Source organism: Strongylocentrotus purpuratus, unplaced genomic scaffold, assembly GCF_000002235.5.
Source record: "Strongylocentrotus purpuratus isolate Spur 01 unplaced genomic scaffold, Spur_5.0 spur5_scaffold_2, whole genome shotgun sequence".
In the NCBI taxonomy this organism is placed as follows: Eukaryota; Metazoa; Echinodermata; class Echinoidea; order Camarodonta; family Strongylocentrotidae; genus Strongylocentrotus; species Strongylocentrotus purpuratus.
The window spans coordinates 27930848-27958402 of record NW_022145605.1 but is presented as its reverse complement, the minus strand read 5'-3'; the positions used below and the strand labels follow the sequence as shown (position 1 = coordinate 27958402).

The 27555-nt window shown below is 36.3% G+C and overlaps 3 protein-coding genes across 3 annotated transcripts; 2 read left to right on the top strand and 1 right to left on the bottom strand.

Moving 5' to 3' along the window:
* The first annotated feature begins 1277 nt into the window (after positions 1–1277).
* Positions 1278–6299, top strand: LOC105446801 (alpha-ketoglutarate-dependent dioxygenase alkB homolog 4-like). The gene is made up of 4 exons (XM_030992150.1): positions 1278–1554; positions 2382–2522; positions 3031–3276; positions 4170–6299. The coding sequence occupies exons 2-4, from the start codon at positions 2406–2408 to the stop codon at positions 4761–4763; spliced, it is 957 nt and encodes a 318-aa protein (XP_030848010.1). The 5' UTR covers positions 1278–1554; positions 2382–2405; the 3' UTR covers positions 4764–6299.
* An 899-nt stretch (positions 6300–7198) lies between these two features.
* LOC115926791 (serine/threonine/tyrosine-interacting-like protein 1) lies at positions 7199–13991 on the bottom strand. Its single transcript, XM_030992146.1, has 9 exons — positions 13847–13991; positions 12810–12942; positions 11591–11652; positions 11095–11197; positions 10506–10624; positions 10058–10221; positions 9151–9251; positions 8256–8368; positions 7199–7436 (listed from the first exon to the last, which is right to left on the bottom strand). The coding sequence occupies exons 1-9, from the start codon at positions 13856–13858 to the stop codon at positions 7302–7304; spliced, it is 942 nt and encodes a 313-aa protein (XP_030848006.1). The 5' UTR covers positions 13859–13991; the 3' UTR covers positions 7199–7301.
* A 343-nt stretch (positions 13992–14334) lies between these two features.
* LOC115926793 (malate dehydrogenase, mitochondrial-like) lies at positions 14335–26848 on the top strand. Its single transcript, XM_030992149.1, has 8 exons — positions 14335–14508; positions 21268–21520; positions 21972–22081; positions 22441–22644; positions 23270–23368; positions 23645–23695; positions 24555–24660; positions 25824–26848. Exons 1-8 carry the CDS (start codon positions 14437–14439, stop codon positions 25943–25945), a joined length of 1017 nt encoding a protein of 338 aa, XP_030848009.1. The 5' UTR covers positions 14335–14436; the 3' UTR covers positions 25946–26848.
* The last annotated feature ends 707 nt before the right edge of the window (positions 26849–27555 follow it).

Sequence of the window (27555 nt, the reverse complement as noted above, 5' to 3'; positions counted from 1 at the left end):
GGGCATTTCTATGATGAATAAAATATCACATAGTGAAAACATAAGTATTCGTATGAAATCTCGACTCGGTATGTCGTGCAGTCAAGATTCTGTTCGTTTTTATATGTGTTTAATTCTTCAATCATCTATATACACTGGCTTATGTACATGTTTCAAACGTGGTTAATTTTTAATTCAATACCAGTTATTTACAAATATGTTACTGAAATGACATGATTTTCAAGGTTTTTTTCTCACTTTTGTGTAAATTTAATTTTTTGTATGCGTCTGACTGTAGACTGAGCCTCTTAAGCGTTGGGAGCCCCAAAAGTTTGATGGCAAAATTTGACTCAAATTTTATCATAATGTGAAAGAGGATCTAATTTAAGTCATATTTCTACAAGGGTTTTCAAAACAAATGCATTTAAAGTCGAATATTGATGAAAGAATACAAAATGTAGATTTTCTGCGTACACCAGAAAACCCATTGTTCTGCTTCTAATGAAGCTAACTTAATATCAGGGTGGACTTTCCCTCCCTGTCTTCAATAATGAGCAGAAAAGTGTAATCTATTCCTTTTTCCATTAGACCATTTTTCTTCAACATGTCTCGGCAAAAAATTGTTTATATTCTTTCAGCAAAATAAACCAACATTTCAAATATATACAGGGCGTCTATCGCTATAATAATATATACTAAAAACCCCTTTGTTTTACAATCTTTTTAGGTGCTCTTTAAAAAATAAGATTTGAGATAGATGAGGTAAAAGTAATTATAGTTTATTGTACAGGTTAATGCACAGAGAAATTCAAGTCCATTGGATTGAAAGAGTGATATAAGCAGGCTAAGGTAATGAGAGTATTATGGAAAGCATATTATCTAGGTACTCTAAAATGCAAAGACTCTCCGGAGTCATACATTTTGCACAATAGAAATCTTAGTTATTTTGTGAAATATTGTTGGACACCAGTGGTGGATCCAGGGGGGGGGGGGGGGGGTGGGGGCCTGAGCGAAATATCGGCCGGCACGATTTTCAAATTTTCGGGAGCAACAAAATAAATAAATTACCCCCCCCCCCCAGTATGCGAATTATCGGCCGGCTATTTCGCCGCTAAATATTTTCTCACGAATTGGGCCCCCTCCCCTGCCGCCCCTGGCGTCTGTATAGCCCAATAGGCCTATGCCACCTGATGGTGATACAGATTTTTTTTCTCCCCCCCCCCAAAAAAAAAGAAAGGTTTTTGCTCATTACGCCACTGTCTATAATATGGCCTCCTCCCTTACATGCATCCCACACAGTTCGTGCAACCCCAACAAATATTTGCGAGGTTGAGAATGAAAGGCAAGGACCATCTCCGGTTTAGCGTTGATGGTGTGCTATTTTCTCACGTCGAATATAGGGGTACAAAAGTTTGGTAGCTAGATTCAGGCTAGGCATATATCATTCATCAAGAAATTGGTGTCTATGTTCAACATTTTTCTCTATCTCGACTGTGCCAAATGTGCTACACGATTTCGGTCCTATCTGGTAGGGGTTTTCTCTAAAATACCTTGAAGTAATTCTTAACGATAAAGGTAATTTGAATTTATAGTTTAAACGATTATAGTGAATTTTAGATGCGTTCCTATGTCATTTTATGCCAATTATATTTCATACGTGCCCCACCTATAGCATTTTATGTCAAGATCAATAACTGTACTATGTAGATGCGTATGAAGGGCCAGGGGTGACCAAAGTTCGCGGACATTTTAGAACATATTACAAAATGTGCTATTCGCTCTATGATTTCTCATATTCTACACAAATTTATTTATTTTAATTATTACCAAATGGACGGCAAAGTTTTTTACTACAAATTGGTTCAACTAGAAAATTTATCGTCGAAGGATTTCAGAGTTATCGCAATCTAAAAATTTGATGTCCGATCATGCAGTATAATCATTTAGGTGCTTTCAATTAGTCCAGAGATTTTGGACTGACATCATCATCTAGCATGTCTGGTTTGATGAAAGAATCATTGAATGATCACTGTTGAGTGTCGTTGTCATTGATTGATTCAATGATCAGATGATCATGATTGACTGATTAATTAATTGATGTCAAACTAATGTAGAGGTGTTGTGGTCGAGTGGATACGTCGCCGGACTGTCGATCACAAGGTCTGCGGTTGGAATCCCGCCGCCGCACTAATGTCCTTTGGCAAGACATTGATCTACATTTGCCACACTCCACCCAGGTGAACTAAATGGGTACCTGGTAGGAATTTATTCCTTGAAATGCTAGAGCGCCGTATGGCAGCCGTGCTAAAGCCAGGGTAATAATCGGGAGAGCGCCAGGAGGGTCAAATCTGACTGACATGAGCGCTATACAAGAACCCACTATTATTATTATTATTATTCAGCGTAGGTACATGTAACTCACTCAAATGGCAGATCTTCATTATCCGAGACCATGTGGATGTACAGGAATCCGATCATGCCTCGTCTGTGAAGGCAAAGATGTCCATGTGAAGAATGCATCAACGGGCAGTGAATATTTACAGGTAAACGACTTTATACTTTTTCATTGAAAAAATTGTTTCCTCCAGCTAAGATGACAAACATTTCCCCACCAGCAACACATAGTGAGCATTGGACATTGTTGGACAATTGATCTGAATCATCTGATACACCCCTCCCCCCTCAATTTTTGTTTCTAAACAAGGAAATATCTATTTTGATTCTTCCTTCTAATTTGTGATTACAATGTGTGTACAAATACTGAGCACATTCTTCATAATTATTTTCATTCCTGAGCACAGGGTAGTAAAATCTTTAAAATTAGTGGGGGGGGGGGGGGGGGGTAGAGTCATGTAAAATAACAGGCACAATTCTTAATAGAGTGACAAAGCAAACCAGAAAATAAAATAAGTCAATAAAACTCTATCCTTAAGAAATTCCAGACTGGGTTTAAAGACGGGCACAAGCAAGTTGTCTCCCTCCCCCCTTAATTTAAACTGCCAGTGGATGAAATCAGTTTCAGGCACTTTGTTTTTTATTTCTATTATGTAGGCACTCTGGAGATACTGCTACTTGTGTGGAAATATCCAGCCTCCTCCTCACATAGAGATGGGACAGAGCAGCACAAAACAGCCAACACCAGACACAGTGTGCCCTGATCACCACGCTACTCAGGGCTTTAGGTTGCCTGGTATACAGGTGATACCAGAGTTTATCACAGATGAAGAGGAAATGGAGATGGTGCACATGATTGAAGAGAGTCCATGGAAATCCTCCCAGTCAGGAAGATTCAAACAGGTAAGCTCCAGTCAGATGATCACTACCTATTTGTTATTTAATTTATTTTTTAACTTTAAATTTGTGTACACATATTCTCAAATTTGATAAATATTCCAGCTTCTAAGCTTAAAGGTTACTATGTCCCTTTTGCAGCCAACCTCGAATTCTGTAGAACTTTGCAGGAATTATGAATATGTCATGTATGTCCTATCTGTGAAATTTAAACGTTAACAGTGTTCCTCATATTCAAATTATGCAAGGAAACCCCTTTACTTGCTAGACTTCACTGTCAGACACTATTGAGTGACTGACTGGCTTTTTTCTTCTTTGGTAATAACATAAATGAAAAGAGTTGTAAAGGGTACATGAGCATTTATCTACATCAATAGCCCACTTCTTGTGATGGCCAAGATTAAACTGATTGAATCTTTGCGCAGCATAAAACGTATGACCATTCGGTACAATTGTCTGAAAATCAAGACTATTACTTTTGGGCTCTATAGCCCTAAAGTCGATTTGACAACTGATAGTCGTTATTTTCCCACTTGAAGACATTTTCAAGCCCCACCTTTTTTAGGGAAGTTCTAAATTAGTATTATCTTTCAAATGCAGTTGGAATTTAACTTTTTCATTCTTTTGGTCTGCAAATGGGACATAGTACCTTTAAAGTGCATGTATTTGTTGTGATTTTTAGAGATTATAAGTAGAACATTTGGAAACTGTTTTTGAGTTTATTTGGACTCATGGTTCATTGGGGTAGTTTGAAAAATATACATAATTTTTTATTGTAACGGATGACGGGATTAACAAATCTCTTGTTCAATGAAATAAGATTTTTCTCTCCCTCCCCCCTACAAATTTTTATTGAATCAATGTCACTTTCTTGTATTTCCCATGTATATCATCTACAGGACTACGGCCCTAAACCCAACTTCAAGCGTAGAAAAGTCAAGCAAGGTGGCTTCACCGGTCTACCTGCCTTCAGCAAACCACTTGTGTCCCGTATGACACGCCTCCCAACGCTTCAAGACTTCCTCCCTGTTGAACAGTGCCATCTAGAGTACACGCCCGACAGAGGATCAGCCATAGACCTTCATTTTGATGACTTCTGGCTTTGGGGGAACCGACTCGTCACCATCAATCTACTCTCAGACACTTTCTTATTCCTGAAATATGAAACTGATGCTACTAGTCATGGAGCACCCAGTGATTCTGGAACAAACTCCTACTATCGTCAAGACAATCATGATGTCAGAGGTCAGCAAGAAGAGTGGTTGGTCCATGAACTGTTAATACCAATGCCAAGGAGAAGCTTGATAATACTGAGTGACGATGCTAGGTACAAGTGGAAGCACGCAATCCCACGAGAAGCCATTACATCTCAACGCATCGCTGTGACCCTCCGTGAGCTTGCAACAGAATTCTTGCCCGGAGGGAGCAAAGAAGCAATTGGTCAAGAACTCTTAGACATTGCATTGACCTACGAAGGAACAGTTGTACCTTGAAGGTTCATTGGTTCAATATTTCTCTTACTGATGTTTGGATGCAACTCTCTTTGAAAAGTAATATAAATGTCAGTACAATGCATTTAGATGGGATATATATGTTTATGTGCCTATAGTATATTTTAGTATGGCCCACCTCTAAAAAGGAGATAATAAAGATTTTGTAAACCTGTCATTTTCAAATACAATGTATACGTAGTTTGGGTTAACACAAGTCTCGAGTCCAGTGCACATTGGCCTCAAAAAGTCAAAAGTCAAATCTTAAGTCTCTGAAATAAATTTATGGAAACCTAGAATAACCTCGGGATAATCATCTGTGCGATGTGTCTTTTGGAATTACTGCTATGCTTGCTTCTAAATAATGCCTGTAGGGAAGATTTTCAATCTTGAGAACCCTTACAGCTCATTCAGATACGTCAGTAAAAAAAAAATGAAGGACAACTGCGTGCAACAAAGGTCCTGCATGTATTCATTGAGCTCTGTGTTTATAAGAATATAAGTTTTATGATTTACAACATCATTTTCTATTTGCCTGATTTTCAATGGATTATATTCTGATGTTTGATCTTAGTCATGTTTTATAAGCAATGCTAAAACTTAGATCTTTATGTAACTTCCTTTGTTAAACAAACACAACCATCATCATGAACTGAAACAGTCAAACTTTCAAATTTGTGACAAATACAAATAGAATTTATTCATCACTGCTAATCAATAAATAGAAGTTTTACAATAATCAATATAAACACAGAAATATATTGCATAGTGCTTGTTTTCCACAACAAAAAGATAATTTGGTGGTTGATTCATTCATAGTACCTTAAGAAGAATGGACAAACTTTTTTCTTCTCCAATTGTGTATAAAATACACCAGCACATTAAATTGTCATCATTTGCATAGAATGAAGACAGAAAACATGTACATCTAGTTTGAGCTTTGTTCTTAAATAGACAATATATCTAACCTTCAAAGTTCATTTCACTATGACCCCTACATTATAAATTGTCTATCTACAAATATTAACATGCATGGATCTGTTTACCAAGTCTTAAAACACTCGGCAAAAAAAGATAGTGGACACTCTTTAATATTCGAAATTTTCATATAAACCATCAATAAAATATATTTAATATTTATTTGAAAATTTTAATCATCAACATTAAAATAGTGTCTTAATTTTTTTTGCTGAGTGTAGCAAGGATTTAACTCTAAATGAAACATAGATGTCAAGCACACTGCTGCAAAGAAGTTGCTTATATTTCTGATTGTACAAAAGTGCGGAACAGCAATACGTGAAAGTGAATATAGAAAAAAAGACTACAGCAAAATGTAGTGCATTTCGCTATTAAAGCTACCTTAGATATAGGCAAGTTTCGACTAAAGTAATATACAATCTTGGTAACTAATTATTCTGAATAATTATTGACACATACATTTACGCCATGAATTATATTCTTACTCAGTAATTTAATTTCCTCTAATATATTCCGCACCTTATTACAGATGTAAATAAATACTCCAAAATGGAAAATTAATTCTTTGATCATTTCATCCACACAGTATGTTGTTCTTTGTCTATTTACAATAATACTTTTTGATCCTGATTGACAGTTATCGTGAAATCTCTCTACAAATATGCTTCTGATCTTTGTCCATTTCTATCATCTACGTCAATTTCTGACATGAATAAAGTCAGTGGATTGTAAAAGAATAAAAAATATCATAATTTGTTCAGTTATGATCTTCATCACACACAAGTGAACAATTGATAACAAAATGATTTGCATATACATTTTGATCAGTTTCACTCAACTAGTACTTAAAATTTGTGTGGAATGTGTATGTTTTTTCAATGATCACAATATGTCGCTATTGGACTTGTGAAATAATGTATTTAAACATGATCTCTCTGAGTACAAATGTTTCAAAAGCACAATGAAGTAAAAAGAGACAGAATTGGCACAAATGGTACAGCAAACTCTGCTGAAAGAAAAACATGCTGGCAGGGTTTTCAAAGTGTTTTCTGACAAAACGACTTCACTTCCAATCATATAACTAGTTACAAGCTTGCTGCAATGTGGCTAGCCAATCCCCCCCCCCCCCCCCCCACCCAGAACAAAATAAAACATGTATGTAATGTGAACAAAAAAGTGCAGCAAACTTGCTATTGATTGCATTTGTAGAGAATGAAAATTTAAACACTGCCAACAACTATTCATACCGATTGTTGACATGTATATAACTTGTAAAGGCTCCTGCATGCTTGTTTGAAGGAGCACCTCTTTTGCATAACCAGTAGTGTATTTTGAAGGCTTTTAACCGCTTATCCAAACGAACACTTCACTTTGCATAAAATGTTTTACAGAAGTACTGAAGTAATGGTTATGTTCTTCTTCCTTCAAACTTGATATACAAGCACAAGAGAGATATAAAATACATGATCAAGCTTTGTTCTTTATTCTTGGTATATTGCATAGTTTCAAAATTGTATCCAATTAGGCGCCTGAGTACAAACACAAAAAGTATTGTCATTGCCTTCAGTAATAGGGGTCTGATATATTTGTCTGAACGCCTTCTTCGAATATCTCCTCCTCCCATTTGGAGAGCTGGGAAACGAAGTCCCGATGCGGTCTGATATTGCTCTTGCAGTTCTGCAGGTGTTTGTACGCTTTCTGTTGGATCAAACGAAAGTGAAACAAGATGGTCATTTTAAAAATAAGGGTGGGTTTGGTATCTTAACTTTGCACTGATGATTATGTAAAATACACTGAAAACATAACCACATACAATGGGTAGCAGCTGCCTTGGTTGATCTCAAGTAAATGACATAAACCATGACGGGCAAAGGATTATGCATGATGGATAAAATGTATTCGATCGGCATGGTATGCACGATACACATACTATTTACATTCCATACGTCTAAGTTCTAACATGGTTTACTTGTGCATGAACTTATATCAAAATGGTCAAAGGCTAAGTCCACTCCAAAAATAATTTGCCTTTAATAGATGCAGAAAAATAAGAGAAACAGAGCAACAACAAAAAAAGTTTGAGTAAAATCAGATAACTGATAAGGAACTTATGATTTTTTTTACAGTATGAAAAACTATGGAACTCAAAAAATCACCACACAAATTGCCTATTGGTTATCAATTTGTGATGTCATTGCCTCACTATTTATCAATTGCTTTATATACTTTTATCCTATTAATTTCCCATTTTATCCCCAAAACTTGTTATATGATTTGTATCATATTGCTTGCATGAAATTTCACAAAATCTTTTATGAACTCTGAAGAATTGATACTATTTTCAGAATATTTTATATTCGTAATCATTGATTTTTATATAAATAGTTTATCAAAATTCACATTTTTCATGATTTGACTGAAAAAATTTGCTTTATATTAGTGCATCCACGCAAAAAACATATTACTATCAACATAACTTGGATGCATACTGTATGGTCCAACATTCATTTTGCTTACCTGTAGAGTCCACTTGTAATGGTACATGAGGTATGCTAGGATAGCTGCAGCACTCCGGCTGATCCCATGCTCACTACTCACTAGAACTGCATTCTTCTCTGTCACATGCTTTCCTACATTTTCAAACAAGAATATTGATAAGCAATCTTGCTTAACACTTTGTATGCTTTCTTCACCTCTCTGCACAGAGGCTCGTTTGCCACACCTGAAATTTTGTACAAACAATAGAACTACCAAGTGCCGGCAGGATTGCTTTGTGCAAGAGAATTGCTTTGCAAAATTATCAATTTCCAGTCTCAATCAGCTCTATACACTGGTAAAGATTAATCTTGTACTAGCTGGAAACAGTTACATGTAAATGATCTTGAAGCCTTTAGTATATCTATTCCATGATAAATACAATTAGGCACAGAGAATGTATTTGTGTGGCATATACAGAATTAATTATTTTAATCTGGTTTAATTCAATAAGTTTTTATTCAGTCGTACCTAAATATCAGTTTTCCAAGCGCAAAGAGCAAAAGAGATTTGCATAACCTTTGCCTGTGTCTATTATTTTCTGTTGCAACGAAATACGCTATTTGACACCAGAGATGTTTCAAACAAAATGAAGCATTGAAATGGTTGAATTGGCAACACAATAAAAGATTCTAAATCAGTGTTTTTTCATTTGTGACAACAGGGCCCATTGATGGTAACTTTGCCATCAATGGCAACTACCATGGTTGTAACAGAGCTCAACAGCCAATTAAAATCAAGGTTTCCATGGTAGTTACTATTGATGTCGAAGTTACCATCAATGCTAAGTTTTGTGCAATGGGGCCCAAAGTCTTCTACAAATTACCAAATCATAAATCAATGCTAAAAAATCACTAAACATCTCAACTTTTCTCACCTATAAACTGGCAAGCTTGTGATAACTGTGAGAGCATATCTGCTTCATTCCCATCGGAGAGAGGGCAGTGCATCAATTCTGCTCCGACCAATCCCTCTTGTCTGAAATCATAGAAAATATATTGCCACAGTTTTTATATACTATTATTATTATTATTATTATTAATTATACTGCGCTTTTCCCATAAGGCCCATAACTGATGGAGACCTAATTCTAAGTGGTAGTTTATATATAGTTATGGTAAACAGAGCAGCATAATACAGATTGCATTGGATTGATATTACTGTAAATGCAACTTTCTTTCTTCTTTTCGATGATGTTTTGCAGCTAGAGTGTCAGATCGGGGTTGGAGAGCCACACAAGGGCAATACGGAATATACTGAAGACATACAAAGTATTTACTATACAAAACATTGCAAAATGATATAATAATACAGAAGCATATATCCTCTTCCTTTCTATAAAGATGTCTTTCTCACTGATAGGTGAAATCTATAAATTGTATTTTTTGCTTGAATACTTTACTTTGAATCGATAAAAGATGTTGTAAAATTGAGAATTCCTATTACACCCACTCGACTGATACACGACTTAATATTGTATCACTGAAAAGGAGAGGGTATACAGCCAAGTACGTATTACTATTAATCTGTTTTATCTTGTCTGTTTGTAAAACTGCACGTCAAGTTTTTGTTGGCTCCACAATTTGATGGAGAATCCCTTAGGAAAATAAATACATGTATATACCTGGTAGACAATCTTGACATATCATCAATTTGAAACTTGTCGGCACTGACACACGTGAATTCTTCCAAAAGGGATTTACATTCTATCAATAATTTATGAATATAACTCTGAGCTACAGCCCTAGTGCATCAAGAAAACAGATGACATCCCATAGACTTACAATTCTTCAGCATCTTGTGCGATATGTAACACTCCTTTGACCTTCAGGTCTTTCTTCACCCCAGGACTGCACGCTTGCTGGTAATTACCAAGGTACAGTTGACCTGGAAGTACTTCTACAGGGTAAGGTCGAAGTTCATCCAACTCTTGTGGCATGTACAATATCTGTTTAAAACAAGAATAAAAGGGTTTTACTTATCTCCTTTTTTAATAAAAATATGAACATGAACATTCCTGAATAACATTTTCACAGTTGCACAACTAATAAATCATAATCTATGGTATTTATCAAGGCTCATAAACTTAGGCTCTAGATACATTCAGAGAGTGATAAAATGATAGAGATCAGACGGACAGAAAAAAGAAAGGAGGACGGAGCGACAGGTGTGAGAGAGATAGAGAGCTAGAGAGAGAGAGGATATGAGAGACAATATTCTAAGTGATAGTACCTTCTGTGTCCTGAGAAAGGGGTAGAGTGCAGAGAACTCTTCATAACCTCCTCTAAGAATGCGAACTGGGTTTCTGCTACCTGCCTCTGCCATTACCTTCGCACACTTAAAGGCTGGACCTGCAAAACAATTAATAAGATGTTAATTTTGTTAAGGGGGGGGGGGCGGAGGCTACATCTAAAAAAAATGCCTCTTATTCCCTGTTACCTGATATTTGAGTACATCTAATTGAAATTTGGAAATAAGAATTGGCTTAGAATTCAACAGAAGATATACTGTTTAAAGGCCAGAGAGCACTTCAGATCAGAGGGTGTATAGCTGAGTACAAGTCTTATCACTTTTAAGAATTTACTATGAAGTTGATCTACAAAGTAGAGTGGTTTGTTGTAAAATGATAAGTGAGTTTTTATTATGCATGCCTATATGAAAAAATCCCATCTCTTTTCTTTCAATATGAAATGAATTCCCCTTGTTGAATAATCACAATATACAATAACAATCAAAATGAGAATTGTTTCATTAAACAATCATTACAATCCTATGATATGTATCATTAAGTATCAAAAGTCATGTGCTGTATGTTACTTACTATCTCTTTTTGAAAGACCGCTAGTATTGTTATCAAGGACAATGACGTGCATCTTGCATTCAATTTCTGCACCGTAGGGTACAAGAAACTTGTCGTCTGCAGTCTACATAAAAAAAGAACATAAAACTGATATGATAACAATTATATATTTAATGCTTTCATTCACATGCTGGTATCAATATACAAATTTTACTCTTTATTGGAAACACATTAATCTAAATATAAAGTAAAGAGACATGTCTACAGTACATCAAAATATATCCTTAACAAATAAGACTTTGAAACAAGTTGCCTTCTACATGTATTAAACAATCTTTTAAAACAGTGAAGAGAATGACTTATAAATGACTTGTCTCTTTAGTTTTTGTAATTTGAGTCATTGAGAAAACGGAGAATAAATAATAATATAAGGCAAGAATTTTTACCAAAGAACCTAGTGATTTTGAGTGGAAAGTGAAAACAATATAATAATCTCAATAAATGATTTACAACTCACCCTTAGAGCTCTCTTGGATGTAAGAATGTGACTTTCGTTGTATTCATTTTTCTGTCTGGCATCTGTTTTTTTTATAAAACAAAATATAAGAAAGAGAAAAAATAATTAAATTATACAAATTGATTCATCATTCAAGATTGATGGGAATACATTTTGCTAGCATTTAAAGCCCCTCTAAAGTGTTGGGAGCCCAAAAGATTTGATGACAGAATTTCACTTAAATTGTATCATAATGTGAAAGAGGATGTCCTTTAAGACACATTTCTCCAAGGATTTTCAAAACAAATGTGTTTAAAGTCGAATATTGATGCATGAATACAAATTTTAGGTTTTCTGCGTACAACAGAAAACCTAAATTATGTATTCTTTTATCATGTTTTGTCTTCAAAGACATTTTTGGGGGGGAAATTTTCGCAGAAGTGTGTCCTAAATGACATCCTCTTTCACATTATGATACAATTTTAAGTGATTTTTTGGCACATTTTTGGCTCCAAACACTTTAGAGGGGCTTTATAGTTAATGAAAATTACTTGTGGATGGATATAACAATTTAAGTTAAAATAAGTCATATCTTTAACAGGGGTGATAGTGAGCACTAAAAAAAAAATAGGTTTTTTGTTTTCCCCTCAACCACGCCCCCCTTGAGTAAAAAAAAAAAAAGGTGATTCGCGGGGAAAAAACAGCATCTAACAACATTCCCCCCTTTCGAGTAAGAAAATTGGGAGAAAAAAATAGGGCAAAATAGAGAAAATAAGGGGGGAATCAGGAAAATCAGGATAAAAAAGGGAAGAAAAAAAAAATCTGGTAAATTTTTTTTTTTTTTTTTAAATCGGGAAGAAAAAAAAAAATCGGGAAAAAATCGGGAAAAATAAAAAAAATCGGGAAACCGATTTAAATCGGGTTTTTATCAGGCCTGCTTTAAAAAGAATTCCAGTATGATCAATAGTTTATTTTTTTTAAATATTTAAAAAATAAATAAATAAATTAAAAAAAAAAAAAAAAAAAAAAAATCAATATTAAAAAAAAGAAGATATTGATTATTCATGGAGCAATACGAAAAGAAGCTGTAATAAATGGTCTGTTTCTGTCAAGTCAATACCCTGTCAATTATCTGTTATTTGCAGAATGAGATCAAAATTTTCTACCTTATGCTGCAAAGGATTACTTGAATTATGAGACAATGCTATTTCTTACAAGAAAAATAATTATAATCACTTACCTAACAATAGGAGGTAGTTCTGATCACTAAGTGCAGGGTAGATAGTAGCCTGTTGGAGGATGTTATAGAGCTCAGTAGGTTCACACGTCAAGATTCTTGTTCCAACTTTACTGATCAGACGAGGGGTAGATACCTAGATGAAAGCATCAAATAATTGGTATGGCACAAAATCATGTATGAAACTGAAAGACAGAAAGACTTGTAAACTAGTCATATTCTTCCTACTAATAGTAATAATACTATAGGTTTACTTGGTTCCAGAACAAAAGATTCTCTAACCCCCGGTTAAAATTCCACAAAGAGTAGACTTATTCATAATTTAAATGATCAACTAGATCTACGGCTACATTTACCAAGTACCAAATCATGCATGATGAAACAAAATGAGAATGAAATAAAATGTTTCATAAAAAGAATCAATTTTGGTCGACGAATGAAGAAAAAAGAAATCACAAGCCAAATGGCATAACAAGATTTAATTAGTATAGGGTCTAGAGACGACTCTACCGTTTCATAAACATGAAGAAAAAAAATAGCCAGGGCCAGAGGAAAAATAAACACTCATCCACAACACCAAACAGTTCCACAACTGAGCTGCAGCTGAGACAAAAGTGAAATGTCTTGTAAGTTCTTCTTCTTCAAGTTCTTGCATAGTTAACTACTAGTAAAAGTATGCGATCGAGACGACAGAATAATAGGTAGTTGAATAAGGTCATTCTTCAGGATGTAGACAAGTCACTACAGTAATACTAGGTCTAGTCTCTAGACTAGAAATATAAAACTTAGAAGGAAAAAAGTCCACCGCAGCGGCGCGGCTGGCTGCCAGCCGAGTACCCCCGACACTGGGCGGGAGGGCCGCCTCGCCTCGGCAGTCGCTCTTTTGCTGGCTGCCTCGCCTCAGCCAAGCTCAGTCTTTCAAACACGGCCTGGCTAAATTTAGCTAACTAACCCTTTTCATTTTTGATCCAAAATTCTACTCTAACCCAGTTATTATAGACCCTAATACAATTCCACAAATATCGTTAACAATAACTCACCTTGGAAGACATCTTAAGTTGATAGATAATATTCTTAGGCAGCTGATTTAAATTGAGGTCGGAAAACTGACACCACTCGCTGATGGTTTACATGCATTCAGACATCAATTAGGCGTTGCTAAGGCGAACATGTGTACTGAGCTCCTCCCATTGTTTGTATACACTCGGAAGACTGGTAAATTATCTCATCCTATACACGTACAGGCTAGGGCAGGGGTCATCGTGCATGCAGCCGCATGACGTTTATAGAGAATGTACATCTGTCTCATATGTCATCTGCACGAAGGACAGGGGAGAAAAACAGTCGCTTCTATAATAATTGTTTTTAAATATAGATATAAAACTCAAATATAATGTATTATATTTATCAAAGTAGTAAGAAAAATGTTAAATTTATTCAATTAACTTCTTTTAGATTAATTGTTTGACTGAATTTTTTTAATAATTAATTTTATTTACACTAAGTACTGGAAATTGAGACAACGTATAACGACCTTTGCCCTATAGCTGTCTTTGCGAAGAACACTGCACCCGTAACTCTCTCAAACTCCGGAATTTCTCGTGATATCTTGTCGAAAATAACAGCCAACATGTTTAAGAACGGAATTTTGAGATGTGTCGTGAGAGCACAGTCGATGAAGAGTTTCTCAACTTCGTGTGAGGTAAATATGAAGCTTAATTAATGCGTAAATTTTGGTGCGAAATGCGTCCGTAATGTGCCGGTAAAATCGGATGCCGCGTTATAATTATCATGAGTCTGTCGCGTGCAGGGAACGGGTGGAAAACTAGGGGGCAGGGCAGGGCCAAGGAAAAGGACAGACGCCGGTCTGTCGGCGCGGCATCATATATGCAGCGCCAACGCATTCTTGGTCCTAGTCCACACGAAGCAATATTCCTTACATTTAGCGCTTGCGCAGTTACGTTTAATCGGTCTCCGCCTCATTTGAATTACCCGCCCGCGCCCCGCCCACGAATCAACGTTCTTGTTCCTTCTGATTGGATGTAAAAGACCCGCCATTCGCTTAACGTTACAAATTTGAGTGCGACGAGAGAGCATACTATTTTCCGTTTTTTTCAATACCAAAATTGTGATATTTCAGTCAAACCCTCTATTTTTAATGATTTTTTCACTTAAGTATTTCACTTAAGTATTTCACTTAACTATGAGTCTTACTTAACTAAGAAAAATTATCAAAAAAGTCATATTTAAGGTACAAACTTGATTCTTTTCCTGAAATGTCCGTTCACGTTTCGTTTGCATGTGTATGGAACGCCATGTGTGCGTCACCTATGTGTAAAGTGCGTCACCTGTTTAAAGCCTGAAATTTCAGTGTTTTTGGTATCCATTTTTGTATGATTGACAGCTAGGGCGTCAGAGCCGAAGTTTGCTTCCTTTGTTCGGTAATAATTCTGAACCATACAGCTGAGTGTCGTATGAAATCGTTCGCCGTGTTTACGTCTGATTGTGACTGCGTATATGTTGTACTTTGAACTGGTTGTGGTCAGCGTTCGTAGTATTTCCATGGTTACGCGTTTGCGCGGCCTGGCCTGGGGGAAACTGCCTGGCCTGGGGGAAATTGCCTGGCCTGGGGGAAACGGCAATATGATTTCGGCGTTTTGTAAAAACACACCAGGAACTAACTAAGCTCCGAAGGGTGCTCAACCGAGATTTGGTGGTCTCCATTCCTACATTAATTTCTTTGTCAAATAATAAGCACTTTGTCAAATAATTAAAGCACTCTGTCAAATAATTAAAGCACTCTGTCAAATAATTAAATGCAAATACAAGTCCGAAATGGAAAGTTGTAATATGACAATAAAATAACATATCAGTAATAGTTTCATAAATGAGAGGCAGGTTAGTATACTTGCTAACAAAACTGACAAATTTGATAAAAATGGTTAAATCTTGAGAGGATTTTGATCGTTTGACGGTATTATATAATTGAGTTTCCCAAATTATTTTCAGTAACAATGTTGCATTTTTTTTTGGGGGGGGGGGGGTAAAAAAAAATTAGTGGGGTTGGGGGCAGCTTTTTTTTTTGGTAATTATTTTTTTAATATTTCTTTTTTGTATGTGTAGTATCATATTATTATCAATGTTATGCTTTCAGTCATCGCTTATTATATTCATAATGTATATATATATCTCTCTCTCTTTCCGTCTCACTCTTTCGTCCCCCCTTCTCTTTCTCTCTCTTTTTCTCTCTTCCTCTCTTCCTCTCTTTCTCTCTCTTTATCATCACTCCAACTCTCCCTCCTCTACACCTCTCTCTTTCTCTGTCTTTTATTTAACAAAAATTTGAATTTGATCAATGACTTTTTAAATGCCTATCGGGGGTCTATGTTTGATTTTTGATTTATGTCATATTTTGTGTTATTTCAATTTAAATTGCAATTGTATGTTTGTGAAATGGATCGCAATTCAGCCATTGGCTGCGATGATCTTTCTAATAAGAACCATTTCTATTCTATTCTACTCTATGTATTCAAATATGTTATTCAGAGATGTCGGAGGGTATCATTAAATGTATAACTTATGTAAGTGCATACATCTTTGATGCGGTCATTCTTTTCCTGTTCAGTCCAATTTCATATTAGATCAGAGTGAGATGTGATGGAAAGGGGGTATGACATTGAGATAAATAATTAGAGAGAAAGAGAGAAGGAGAGAGAAAGAGAGAGAGGGGGGGGGGGGGGGGCCTTGTGTTGGATGTCAATTTTCAAAGCTCAAAAAAAAAACTATGCTCATTTTAAGAGGAAATTAAAGGAATACCTAATACTTGACAGTCGGAGAAGTGAATGACATGTGATTGAAATTTGTATTCTTCTGCCGGTTCATACTTTTTCATTTTGTATATATTTATGTTTTCGTACGTTATAGAAATTCTACTAATTCATCATTATTTTCTTTTTCTTCCTCCTCCTCATTTTTCTTCTTCTCCTTCTTCCTTTTCTTCTTGTACTTATTATCATTTCTATCATCAGTTTAATGTTGTTATTATTATTATCTTTAAAAGGTAATTCTTTTATTTTTCTTATCTGTCTGTAAATATGACTATTTTTACTTATTAATTTTATACATGTCTGTAAGGGACCCCACTGGAAATAAGCTCTCGTGGGTTATCCTGTTCAAGCTGACTTGTTGATTTGTTATTATTGTATAATGTTGTATGTTCGAAGCTTGTCGAATAAAACTCAATCAATCAATACATACATATACCTCCACACTCAGGCGCGGATCCAGAATTTCTTAGGGGGGGGGGGATTTGAAATTATGCAAGCCAAATATTGGTACGTAATGGTGACCCAGCAGTGGCGAAATGAGCAAAAACGTGTTATTGTTGATGTTGTTGTTGGTGTTTTTTTTGTTGTTTTTTTTTTTGAGGGGGGGGGGTAGAAACGATCAACGTAACGTAAATTGGCGTGGGGTCTAGGGTCGAAGCCCCGGCAGGGGTCAAGGGGAGGAGCACACAGAAGCTCAGGGAATATAGGCTTTTAATTACGGTCAGATGAGCACATTTTGACTCCTCATTATTTTGTGACAAATGCAGGTCACTATTCTTTTTTCCTTATTTAGGAATTTGCCATTTCCCAACACTCATAAAAAAATCTAGGAAAATCATGTCATTTTAGTAATATTTGTAAATCACCGGTATCGAATTAGAAATAAACCACGTTTGAATTATATTTTGGGGGCATCTGTCACCCCCTTCCCCAAGCCCAACCCCCCCCCCCCCCCATCAGTGCGACAGTGCCCCCCCCCCCCCCCAATCTACACCTTAACTATCTTCTTTCTCTTTTTTTCTTTCCCTTTATCTCCTCTTTTTCCTTTCCCTCCTCTTTTTCCTTTCCCTTTCCTTCCTTCTCTCTTATTTTGTGATGGGGGGGGGGGGGAGGGGGAGGTAACAGCTGGGAGGCAAGGCCCTTTCGCCGCCCGATCTCCTTTCCCCTTTTTCTTTTCTTCTTCCTCTTCTTTTTTTCCCTTTCTCTCCTCTTCCCTTCTTTCTCTCTCTCTCTCTCTCTTTCTGCGGGAGGGGGGGGGGGGGCCGCAAAGTCCGTTCGCCCTGGATCCGCGCCTGTCCGCACTCATTGAGTCATCTCTTTTGCTTTGTACAACTAATACATTTCCTAATTATGAGCAGCACAGCTCATTACGACAATCGTGTCTAATGTTTATGAACTTGTTTTCCATTTTAATTGGTAAATTGATATTTAAATGTATTAATACATGTATGTATTTACATACATGTAGGAGCATCAGCTATCATGGCTTCAAGAAATCATGACACCCAGGTTGCGGGACGTGGACCCTGCTCCTGTGCAACCCACAAAATATGATAAAAATAACATATAATTATAGAATGTTGTACTGTAAAACATCATCATAAGAGAAAAGAGGTGGAGAGGAGGAGGGAGGGACAGAAAGTGTGAGAGAGAAACAGAGGGGATGAAGGAGAGACGAAGGGAGAAAGAGGAAGAGGCAGAGAGAGCAAAGAGAGAGAGAGAGAGAGAGAGAGAGAGAGAGATACAGACAGAGAGACAGGGGGTGGGAGTGAAATAGAAATAGAGAGGAAAGACCAGAACTGAAGAAGAAAAGGAAAATCTGAAAAGTAGCAAGTTCAGATAGAGAAAAGGGATGAGAGAGTGAGAGGAAGGATAAAAGTACATGCAACATCAAAATATGAATGAATGGAAGAACCTGCTGTGCCAATCATCATGACAATTAATATTGCACATAATTAATCTCCTCCATTAGATTATGATTTTCATTTCGCCAATGCTAATTATAACATCAATGACTAGACTGCATTCCTTGAGCTGGCGAGGCACGCGCAGTTGAACTTTCCATGAACTCAAATCATGCCGCAATGCGCATAACTTGGCTCGCTTTCCCACGGTCATTAAACTTGTCGGTATTATCCGAAACCCGAAAAACCTAACCGAGGAATCGTTCGGAAAACCGAGGAGTCGATCGGACGCCCGAACGGAAGAGCAAAGTAGCCGCCCAAGTCAAACTAAGGTCAACCTGATTTACGCATCAATTTTCTGATTGGATCAGCGCCCGGGGGCGTTACTTGGGATTTTTTTTGCTAGATTGATCACCCAATGGGTGCTCGTAAACTCATTGTACATGGATAAACGATATATTTGCTTCGTGGTCCATCGCGATCGTTAGTCGCGCCGGTAGAGAGGTCGGCGGGGGAGAGGTCCAAGGGTAGGACCTTGAATTTTTACAAGATGGCGGGAATTCATGTGTCAATTTACCAGTAATCAAATCAGGGGCGCTGGCCCGAGAATGAGGATCGTCCACATAAACGAGGATATCCTTGTAAACGCGGACAAATTGCGTCCTAAAAAATAAGGATCGTCTGCATTTTTGCGGACGTTTTTTTTCATTGGCGCTTTGCGGGTTTTCGGGTTCTCGAACCGCGTGCTGGCGATGCGAAAATCAGATTCCATGTTACAAAATAACCCCAGTTTACCATCTACTTCCATGGGTTGTCCATCTTCCCAAGGATTTATCGCTCATAACGTGTTAGACCGAATTTTCCGTCTCTTTCGTTCGTTAGCCTCTTATTGGGGTAGGGTCGGCCGGCTCTCTCTTTAGAGACGGAAACCGTCTATACACATTCCCTTGATAACGCCACGGCCATTTCAGGTCGTAGCGTTTTGCCCCCAAAATCCCCCAAAATGTCATTTTACCTCGTGCATGTTATATTGTAAATTAGGCCTAGGCTATAATAAACCAGTTCCACTTACCAACTTGACTGAAATAATCAGTTTAATAGTCCCTTTTTAGGAAATTATGGGTCAAAATCGAAATCCATTTTGAAAATCTTTTTCAACATGGATTTCAATTTTGACCCATAAATTCCTAAAAAGGGACTATTAAACTGATTATTTCAGTCAAGTTGGTAAGTGGAACTGATTTATTATAGCCTAGGCCTAATTTACAATATAACATGCACGAGGTAAAATGACATTTTGGGGGATTTTGGGGGCAAAACGCTACGACCTGAAATGGCCGTGGCATTATCAAGGGAATGTGTATAGACGGTTTCCGTCTCTAAAGAGAGAGCCGACCCTACCCCAATAAGAGGCTAACGAACGAAAGAGACGGAAAATTCGGTCTAATAACGTGTGTCATGAAAGTCTCTGTACAAAGTCAATAAAAATGCATCAAGAAAATAATCACAAACTTCCAGAACATCCTAAAAATGCTCTAAAATAACAACAACAAAAAACACTAAAATTATCAATAAAACATTTTGATGCAGAAAAACCATGATAACTAGTCGTCGAAGGTCAACATCAAAGCTCATTTGGGTGAATTTTAAGCATTATTTCAGTGTGTAAGTACGACGGCATTAGTTCACTAACAGCTGGTCTGAGAAAAAGGATCGTCTATGTAAACGCAGACATGCAGACGATCCTTATTACCGATTCGATACATGCCTACATTATAATCCAAGATGGCGGCCCGCATGTTTTTACCTCTTTTCTTAGTCCAATATTAGTAATTTCAAAGCCAAGAAAAGGCACTAAATATTAACAAACAGGATCTACACAACTCCAAATGACAAAATAATCCCAGCTTTGCATTTTTTAAAGGCATGAATAGCCAAAAACTTGAAAATTTCGGTATTAAAAAAAAGAAAAAATAAAGAAAATCTGCTAATTTTTTTCCGATCATTTTTATTGATCGGCGATCAGAAATTGTTATCCGATCGCACCTGATCGGCTCAAGATCGGCCCCCGATCCGATGATCGTTTACATTTTGTGTATTTTGTGGCCCTATAATATAGTTGCTCTTTTAGTGAAAACAGTATGCAATTGAGTGATTATAGTATACCGGTACACAGTAAAAACTAAAAAACAGCAAAATATTTCATTTTTATTGTATCTATAGATTTTATTGTGAAACTTGAATGAGAAATGTTGAGAAAGGACTGATTTCATTCATTTATGTCATCTTCCTTGTCAAAAATCATGAATTGCATGTACATGTACATGTATGATGTAACTTGAATGCATGTTTGCAGACTTTAGTTGCAGCCTCTCTTTCTTGTGAAAATAACATTGTTTTTGCTCAAATTTCCTCAGATTTTGGGTATACCAGTAATTCTAAGATTACCTGAGATAAAATGTAAGACTACATGTAAGTATTAGAGTATAAAAGAAAATGCTTATGGCTTGTTCGCCTTCAAGTCAAATTGTAGGTGTGTAGATGTACGTACATGTATGGCTTCCCATTTATTACTAAGTTAATTTGCAAAAGATGAAACTTTACTGCACATGTATTTATTCTTTTCCTACAAAATTAATGTTAAAATTCATCAATTTTTTTACCCAGTGAGCTTGAGTATTTGAACTTTTCTTGCTATCTTCTATGCCTACCTATTTATCTTGCTTCCAGGCTAACTCTAAAGTAGCAGTTTTGGGTGCATCGGGAGGAATCGGCCAGCCACTCTCACTTCTACTCAAGGAGAGTCCCATGATAAGCCAGCTTTCCCTGTACGATATCGCACACACACCGGGCGTTGCTGCAGATCTTAGCCACATCGAGACCAGGGCCAATGTGACTGGACACATGGGACCAGACCAGCTGGGGGAAGCTCTTCAAGGATGTGACGTGGTTCTCATCCCAGCCGGCGTGCCAAGGAAGCCAGGTAAACATAACAGTTATCTTCGAGCCAACCAACCGACACCATCTTTTATCCTCCAACGGTTGTCAGCTCCCTCCTAATTACATCCTTATTTTCCCTTTTCATCATGTCACGGTCTTCCTCTCTACCCATGTACATGTATATCATGATCTACATTTCCTTGACCCCCCCCCTTCTCTCTTCCTAATTCTTTAACGTTATTTCTCAGTCCCTCTGTCTCTACTTCTATCTATCTGTCTCTATTTGCCTCTCTCTCTCTCTCTCCCTCCCTCCATCCCTGTCTAATTGGTACATTTATTTATCTAAAAATATGCATGTCTTTTAACAAAATTGTATGAAGAATTTTTAAATATTTCTGTGAGTAAATTGTAAAAAAGACTGAGCATAATGAATTTTAGATCTAAATATCCTCAAAACATCTTGTTGAAATTGTTGCCTTTTTTCTTTGTTGTAGGCATGACCCGTGATGATCTCTTCAATACCAATGCATCCATCGTCAGGGATTTGTGTAAGGCAGCAGCAGAGACATGTCCAGACGCTATGCTAGGAATCATCACAAATCCTGTAAGTAAAAGAGACAAAACTCAGAGTCTATCTGTATGTATCATGCTATGAAATCATATGATAGTATTGTATAATGTTCTTCACCATCAATATAAACATTGATGATGAACATGTGATAATATATTTAATGTCTAATTATGTGTAGAACATTAAGTGAAAGATCTATACAAAAAAATGTTTACCTTACAAATGTAATTTCCTTCATTAAAGATTACCTTGCAAGAAGAAAAGAAGTTCCCATTTGTCTAGGTAGTTAATGGAGAAACTATCAACCATCACAATTTGACCGGTTTAAATATCAATTACACATAATTAACTCTGTATTTAGGAAGCTGTTAAATTCATTCTTTATCCTGCAGGTTAACTCAACGGTCCCCATCGCCTCAGAGATTTACAAAAAAGCTGGATGCTACAACCCCAGCAAGATCTTTGGTGTGACCACGCTGGATGTGGTGCGTGCCAACACGTTTGTTTCCCAAATCAAGGGACTTGATGTATCTGCCACTTCAGTCCCAGTCATTGGCGGTCATGCTGGCGTCACCATCATACCTCTCCTTTCACAGGTGTGTATCAACAAGCAACCAAGATATCAGTTTTTCCAATGTGTCAGTTTGTAGTTATATTACTTAAGGGACTTGATAACATTGTTCAGATGAGAGAAATTGGTCTTTAGGTAGTGACTACAATGTTAGATGTACAATGAAAGATAATCTGAAAGTTTGAGTGAAAACAGACCATTATTAATGATACAAATTGGGAAAAACTGATCTGATTAGTTCCTTAATTCTCTCCCAAAAATTATTACAATGGAATTGCAATTCAGGTGAATTCGTCACAAAGCAATGAATTGGCTCTATATACCATTCCAGACATTTTAGTGCTGACAGATTTTTTTTATAGCCTGTTTTATGTCTTATTTTCATGGAAAAATGGTTGGGAAAATTCAAAATATGATTGGGAAAATTTACTGTAAGAGGGTGTCGCACAGTGACGCCTTCAAAGAAAACCCTAAATGTCTTTGTGGTCGAGAATTTGTTCAGGATTTTTTGCATGTTTAAGGGTCAGTACAGTAGAAGGAATATAATAAGGAACATTTCATACAAAAAATTACTCAGTTTTCATCAACCTTCAACAATGTTACTGAGTCACTTAAGGCATTCAATATCATTTTCTTGTTCATCTTCTCAGGCTACTCCAGCCGTTACCTTCCCACAAGCTGATCTGGAGGCTCTCACCGTCCGCATCCAGAACGCAGGAACAGAAGTCGTGGAGGCCAAGGCTGGAGCTGTATGTATTTCCCAAACTTGATTTAAGATCTTGAATAAGATTTTTAAGATTTTAAATATTTCTTGAATTGTCGATTGACAGAGCACCATGATAGCTGGTTTTCATTGTACACTCAATGTTTGTCAGAGTACAGAGAAAGCTAGTATACTACAACTGGGATGGGGGTCTACTGAGTATTCTTCTATTTTAAAATTCACAATTTCTTCTTTAAAAATTCATAAGGCTCTGCAAGTGGGTTGATTTATAAGTCACATCAATTTTTTTCTTTTTTCACAGGGCTCAGCCACTCTCTCCATGGCCTATGCTGCAGCAAGATTCTGCTTCTCAGTAAGTATTAAGAAATTCTTGAATTTATTGTTTTCTAAAGTAAATGTTGAACATTTCTAAAATTCATTGATAGTTTTTTTAATTGAATAATTAGGCTGATGTTCACTTTGATCATACTCTCAAGTTGTCAAGGGTAGCTTGATTTGCAATTTAGGCAGTGATTCATGACTTGTTTAAGTACAGAAATGTGCTTTCTTTTTACAATATCACCAAGATCTTCTAGTCCTCTAGAATAACAAAATCAGATTGATGGAGATTGTATTACTTAGCAGTTTTGTTATGTGTATTTTTATGTATCTTCCAACATTAAACATTGTCGAAGAAGCCTGTTGAAAATTCAATTTACAGTTATTTTTAACCAAGCAGTTATTTGAGAAAATGTTATGAAAACCCGAAACGTAGTACACGCAAATAAGGTGTCTGTCACAAACTTGAATATAAAGTTTTTACCAATTACAGGTCACTGTATTTCTCTCAATTTTCCTACGAACTACTAATTAGGTATACTTATGTTTAGACACTTTAATTGTTACTACGATATAACAATTTGTTTTCAAACTATGTTTATAAATGATTTTCTTTTTTTTTTTTAACTTGCTGAGTTTGCATTTACATTGGAAATTTTTTCTGTATTCTTTTTGATATATCATGTTTACTATTCACCATGTAATGAAGTTTTCATGTATATATATATTTTTTATATGATGGGGCTACCCTGTTGAAATTAAACTAAATAAATAAATAAGCAGAAGAGACAAAGTGGAAGAAAAGTCCATAAATATGTTATACAAATGCATGTATATTTTGTCTTATTTTGCACAAAACCATAATGTGACATTTCTATTCCCCATTCATTCAGCTCCTAGCAGCCATCGAGGGAAAGGAAGGTGTCATTGAATGTGCTTACGTCAAATCTGACCTGACAGAATCATCATACTTTGCCAACCCTATCCTTCTAGGGGTAAGTTGAGTTGCTTAAGAGGCCCACTTCAGATATGATGTGGTCCCATCCCCCCCCCCCCCCCCCTACTCGGGTCAGAGGGACCGCATACTTGTTCCCCAAATCTCTGGTAAAGGGGTACTTTTCTGCGCGATAAAAGTCCGGCCTGCCATTGACTTTCACACCGGAGATGGGGGGGGGGGGGGGGGGGGGGGGGGGTGTGCGCTTTAAAAAAAGAGAGAACATGCATACAAGTACCCTGAATTACCTATTCAAAGACGGCAGAGGCAAATCTTAAGATCTAAATGAACGTCAAGAGGAAATATCTCTGTATTGAATAAAGGAAACAGGCATTCAACAGTAGAACAACAATCCAACTCTTTCACATATTTGTTATTTGATTGAGAATATGAAGCACATTATTCTTATGAAAATATTTTGTTGTTTTCAAACAATTTATGTCCATTTGGACCTGAAGCCAAAGGTTTTATTCTTAAAATTTGATCCCTTGTTGGGTTTACTTAGGTCTTTGTCAAGTTGATCAAAGCAATATTTTTTTTGTCCTGACAAAAATATTGAATTCCAGCATATATATGAATTGCTCGTCAGAAGACTTACGCAATGAAGTTGTCAAAGTCATTTTTAGTGATCGTGTGTAAGGAATCTTGTAAATTTTGTACCAAACAAGCTTGATGTTTAATGTGTAAGAACTTATCTCTTCACCCTGGGCCACAAAGGCAGAACATAAAGTTTGTTTAATAAAGTTTAAAGCCCCTCTTAAGTATGGGAGCCCCAAGAATTTGATGGTAAATTTCATGTAAGTTGTATCATAATGTGAAAGAAGATCTGGATGTCATTTAAGACACATTTCTCCAAGGATTTTCAAAACAAACATGTTTGGAGTCAAGTATTTATGAAAGAATACAAAATTTAGGTTTTCTTTGTACAATAGAAAACCCAAATTATGTATTCTTTCATCAATATTTGTCTTCAAACGCATTTTGGGGGAGGAAATATTTGCAGAAGTATGTCTTATTTTTCACCTCTCCCCAGAACTCAACCTTCTCTTTAAGGGTGGTCATCAGCAGCAGTTCATTAGGTCAATTTGAGCTCACTCTTTTGCACACCGAAACAAAGTGATATTTTTTAACGAATCCATCTTTCTTTTGCTCATTTTCCCCCAAACAGAAAATGGCCTGGAGAAGAACCTTGGCTTTGGTACACTGTCCGACTACGAGCAGCAGCTCGTTAAAGATGCAATGGCAGAACTCAAGTCGAGCATCAAGAAGGGAGAAGACTTTGTCGCATAAAAAAAACCCATCTATCTATTCATACAGAGTTTTATATATTGCGTCTGACGCTATGGTACTTTAGCAAGGTAACGGTCTTAGTGTATAAAGTAAATAGCAGCAACACCAGGTTCCATACAATTGATATAATTTTCAAAAATTAGGTCATATATTATTTGTTTTGAAGTGTATCAAGCACTATTTGTAGAGATGGATTCTTTTCTTTGCAAAGTTTGGATGGATAGGAAGAGCTCTTATACAAATCTTTGGATGTGTAGAAAAGTATTGGTCTTGGAGGTTATTGTCAGAAAGTTTTTGTTGTTGTTGTTGTCCCCATTTAACTTGAAAGGAATTAAACCTGATAAAAAAATGACTGCAGCAAAATTAATTAACCTTTATTTATGAGATGACCGATGATGCATATAAATATCAGAATAGACAATAATATATACTGTCTGTTGTATCTAAAAGAGATAGAGTTCAATCTGTTATATATGAAATCAAAATTTGAGGAGTCTATTTTTGGACGCAAGAGTATTTATAGTGCTTGTTTCATGCTACAGTGTATTTAACAAAGTTTAAAGACATGGATATATCTATCAGACCGAATATTTTAAAGGTTGAACTTGTTTTTCTCTAACTCCACATGAGAGGGGCCAAATTCATGAAAAGAAAACATTAAGAAGCAAAAAGGAAACTGAGGAATACATGCAGGAAGGAATTTTCCGTATTGGTTGAAAATGTGGTTTTTCTCCTGGATAAGTATTGTGAATGCACCTAGTGAATGGAAAATAATTGGTTAAATGAATGGATTTAATATCACCTAATGTCTTTGCCAACTTGTGTATTTGCCATAACTTATCTAAATTTGAAACATTAATCTCAAATGGTTTCAATGCATTAAAGAAAATCAAATAAAACTTATATCTTTTGTTATGCGTTGCTTTCGTTGTTATAACAATGATGAGACAGGTGAGGATGATGATGATGATAGTTGTAAAAGACAATGATGAGAAGGATAGTTATATTCTTTAAAAAAGTGTTAATGATAATTGATGACAATGGTGATGATGACACTTATGATGATGATGACAATAATAATAATGATGGTGACTGATTATGATGAAGAGAAGGATAAGGGTGATGACTGATGATGATGACTGATGGTGATAATGATGACTGATGATGATAATGATGACTGATGATGATGATAATAATGACTGATGGTGATGATGATAATGACTGATGATGATAAAGATGATAATGATGACTGATGATGATAATAATGACTGATGGTGATGATGATGATAATGTTGACTGATACTGATGATGATGATAATGACTGATGATGATAATGATGATGATAATGATGACTGATGATGATGGTGACACTGATGATGAAGAGAAGGATAAGGGTGATGACTGATGATGATAATGATGATGAAAATGATGACTGATGATGATAATGATGATGATAATGATGATGATAATGATGACTGATGATGATAATGATGATAATGACTGATGATGATGATGATGTCTGATGATGATAATGATGATAATGATGACTGATGATGATAATGATGATGATGTCTGATGATGATGATGTCTGATGATGATAATGATGACTG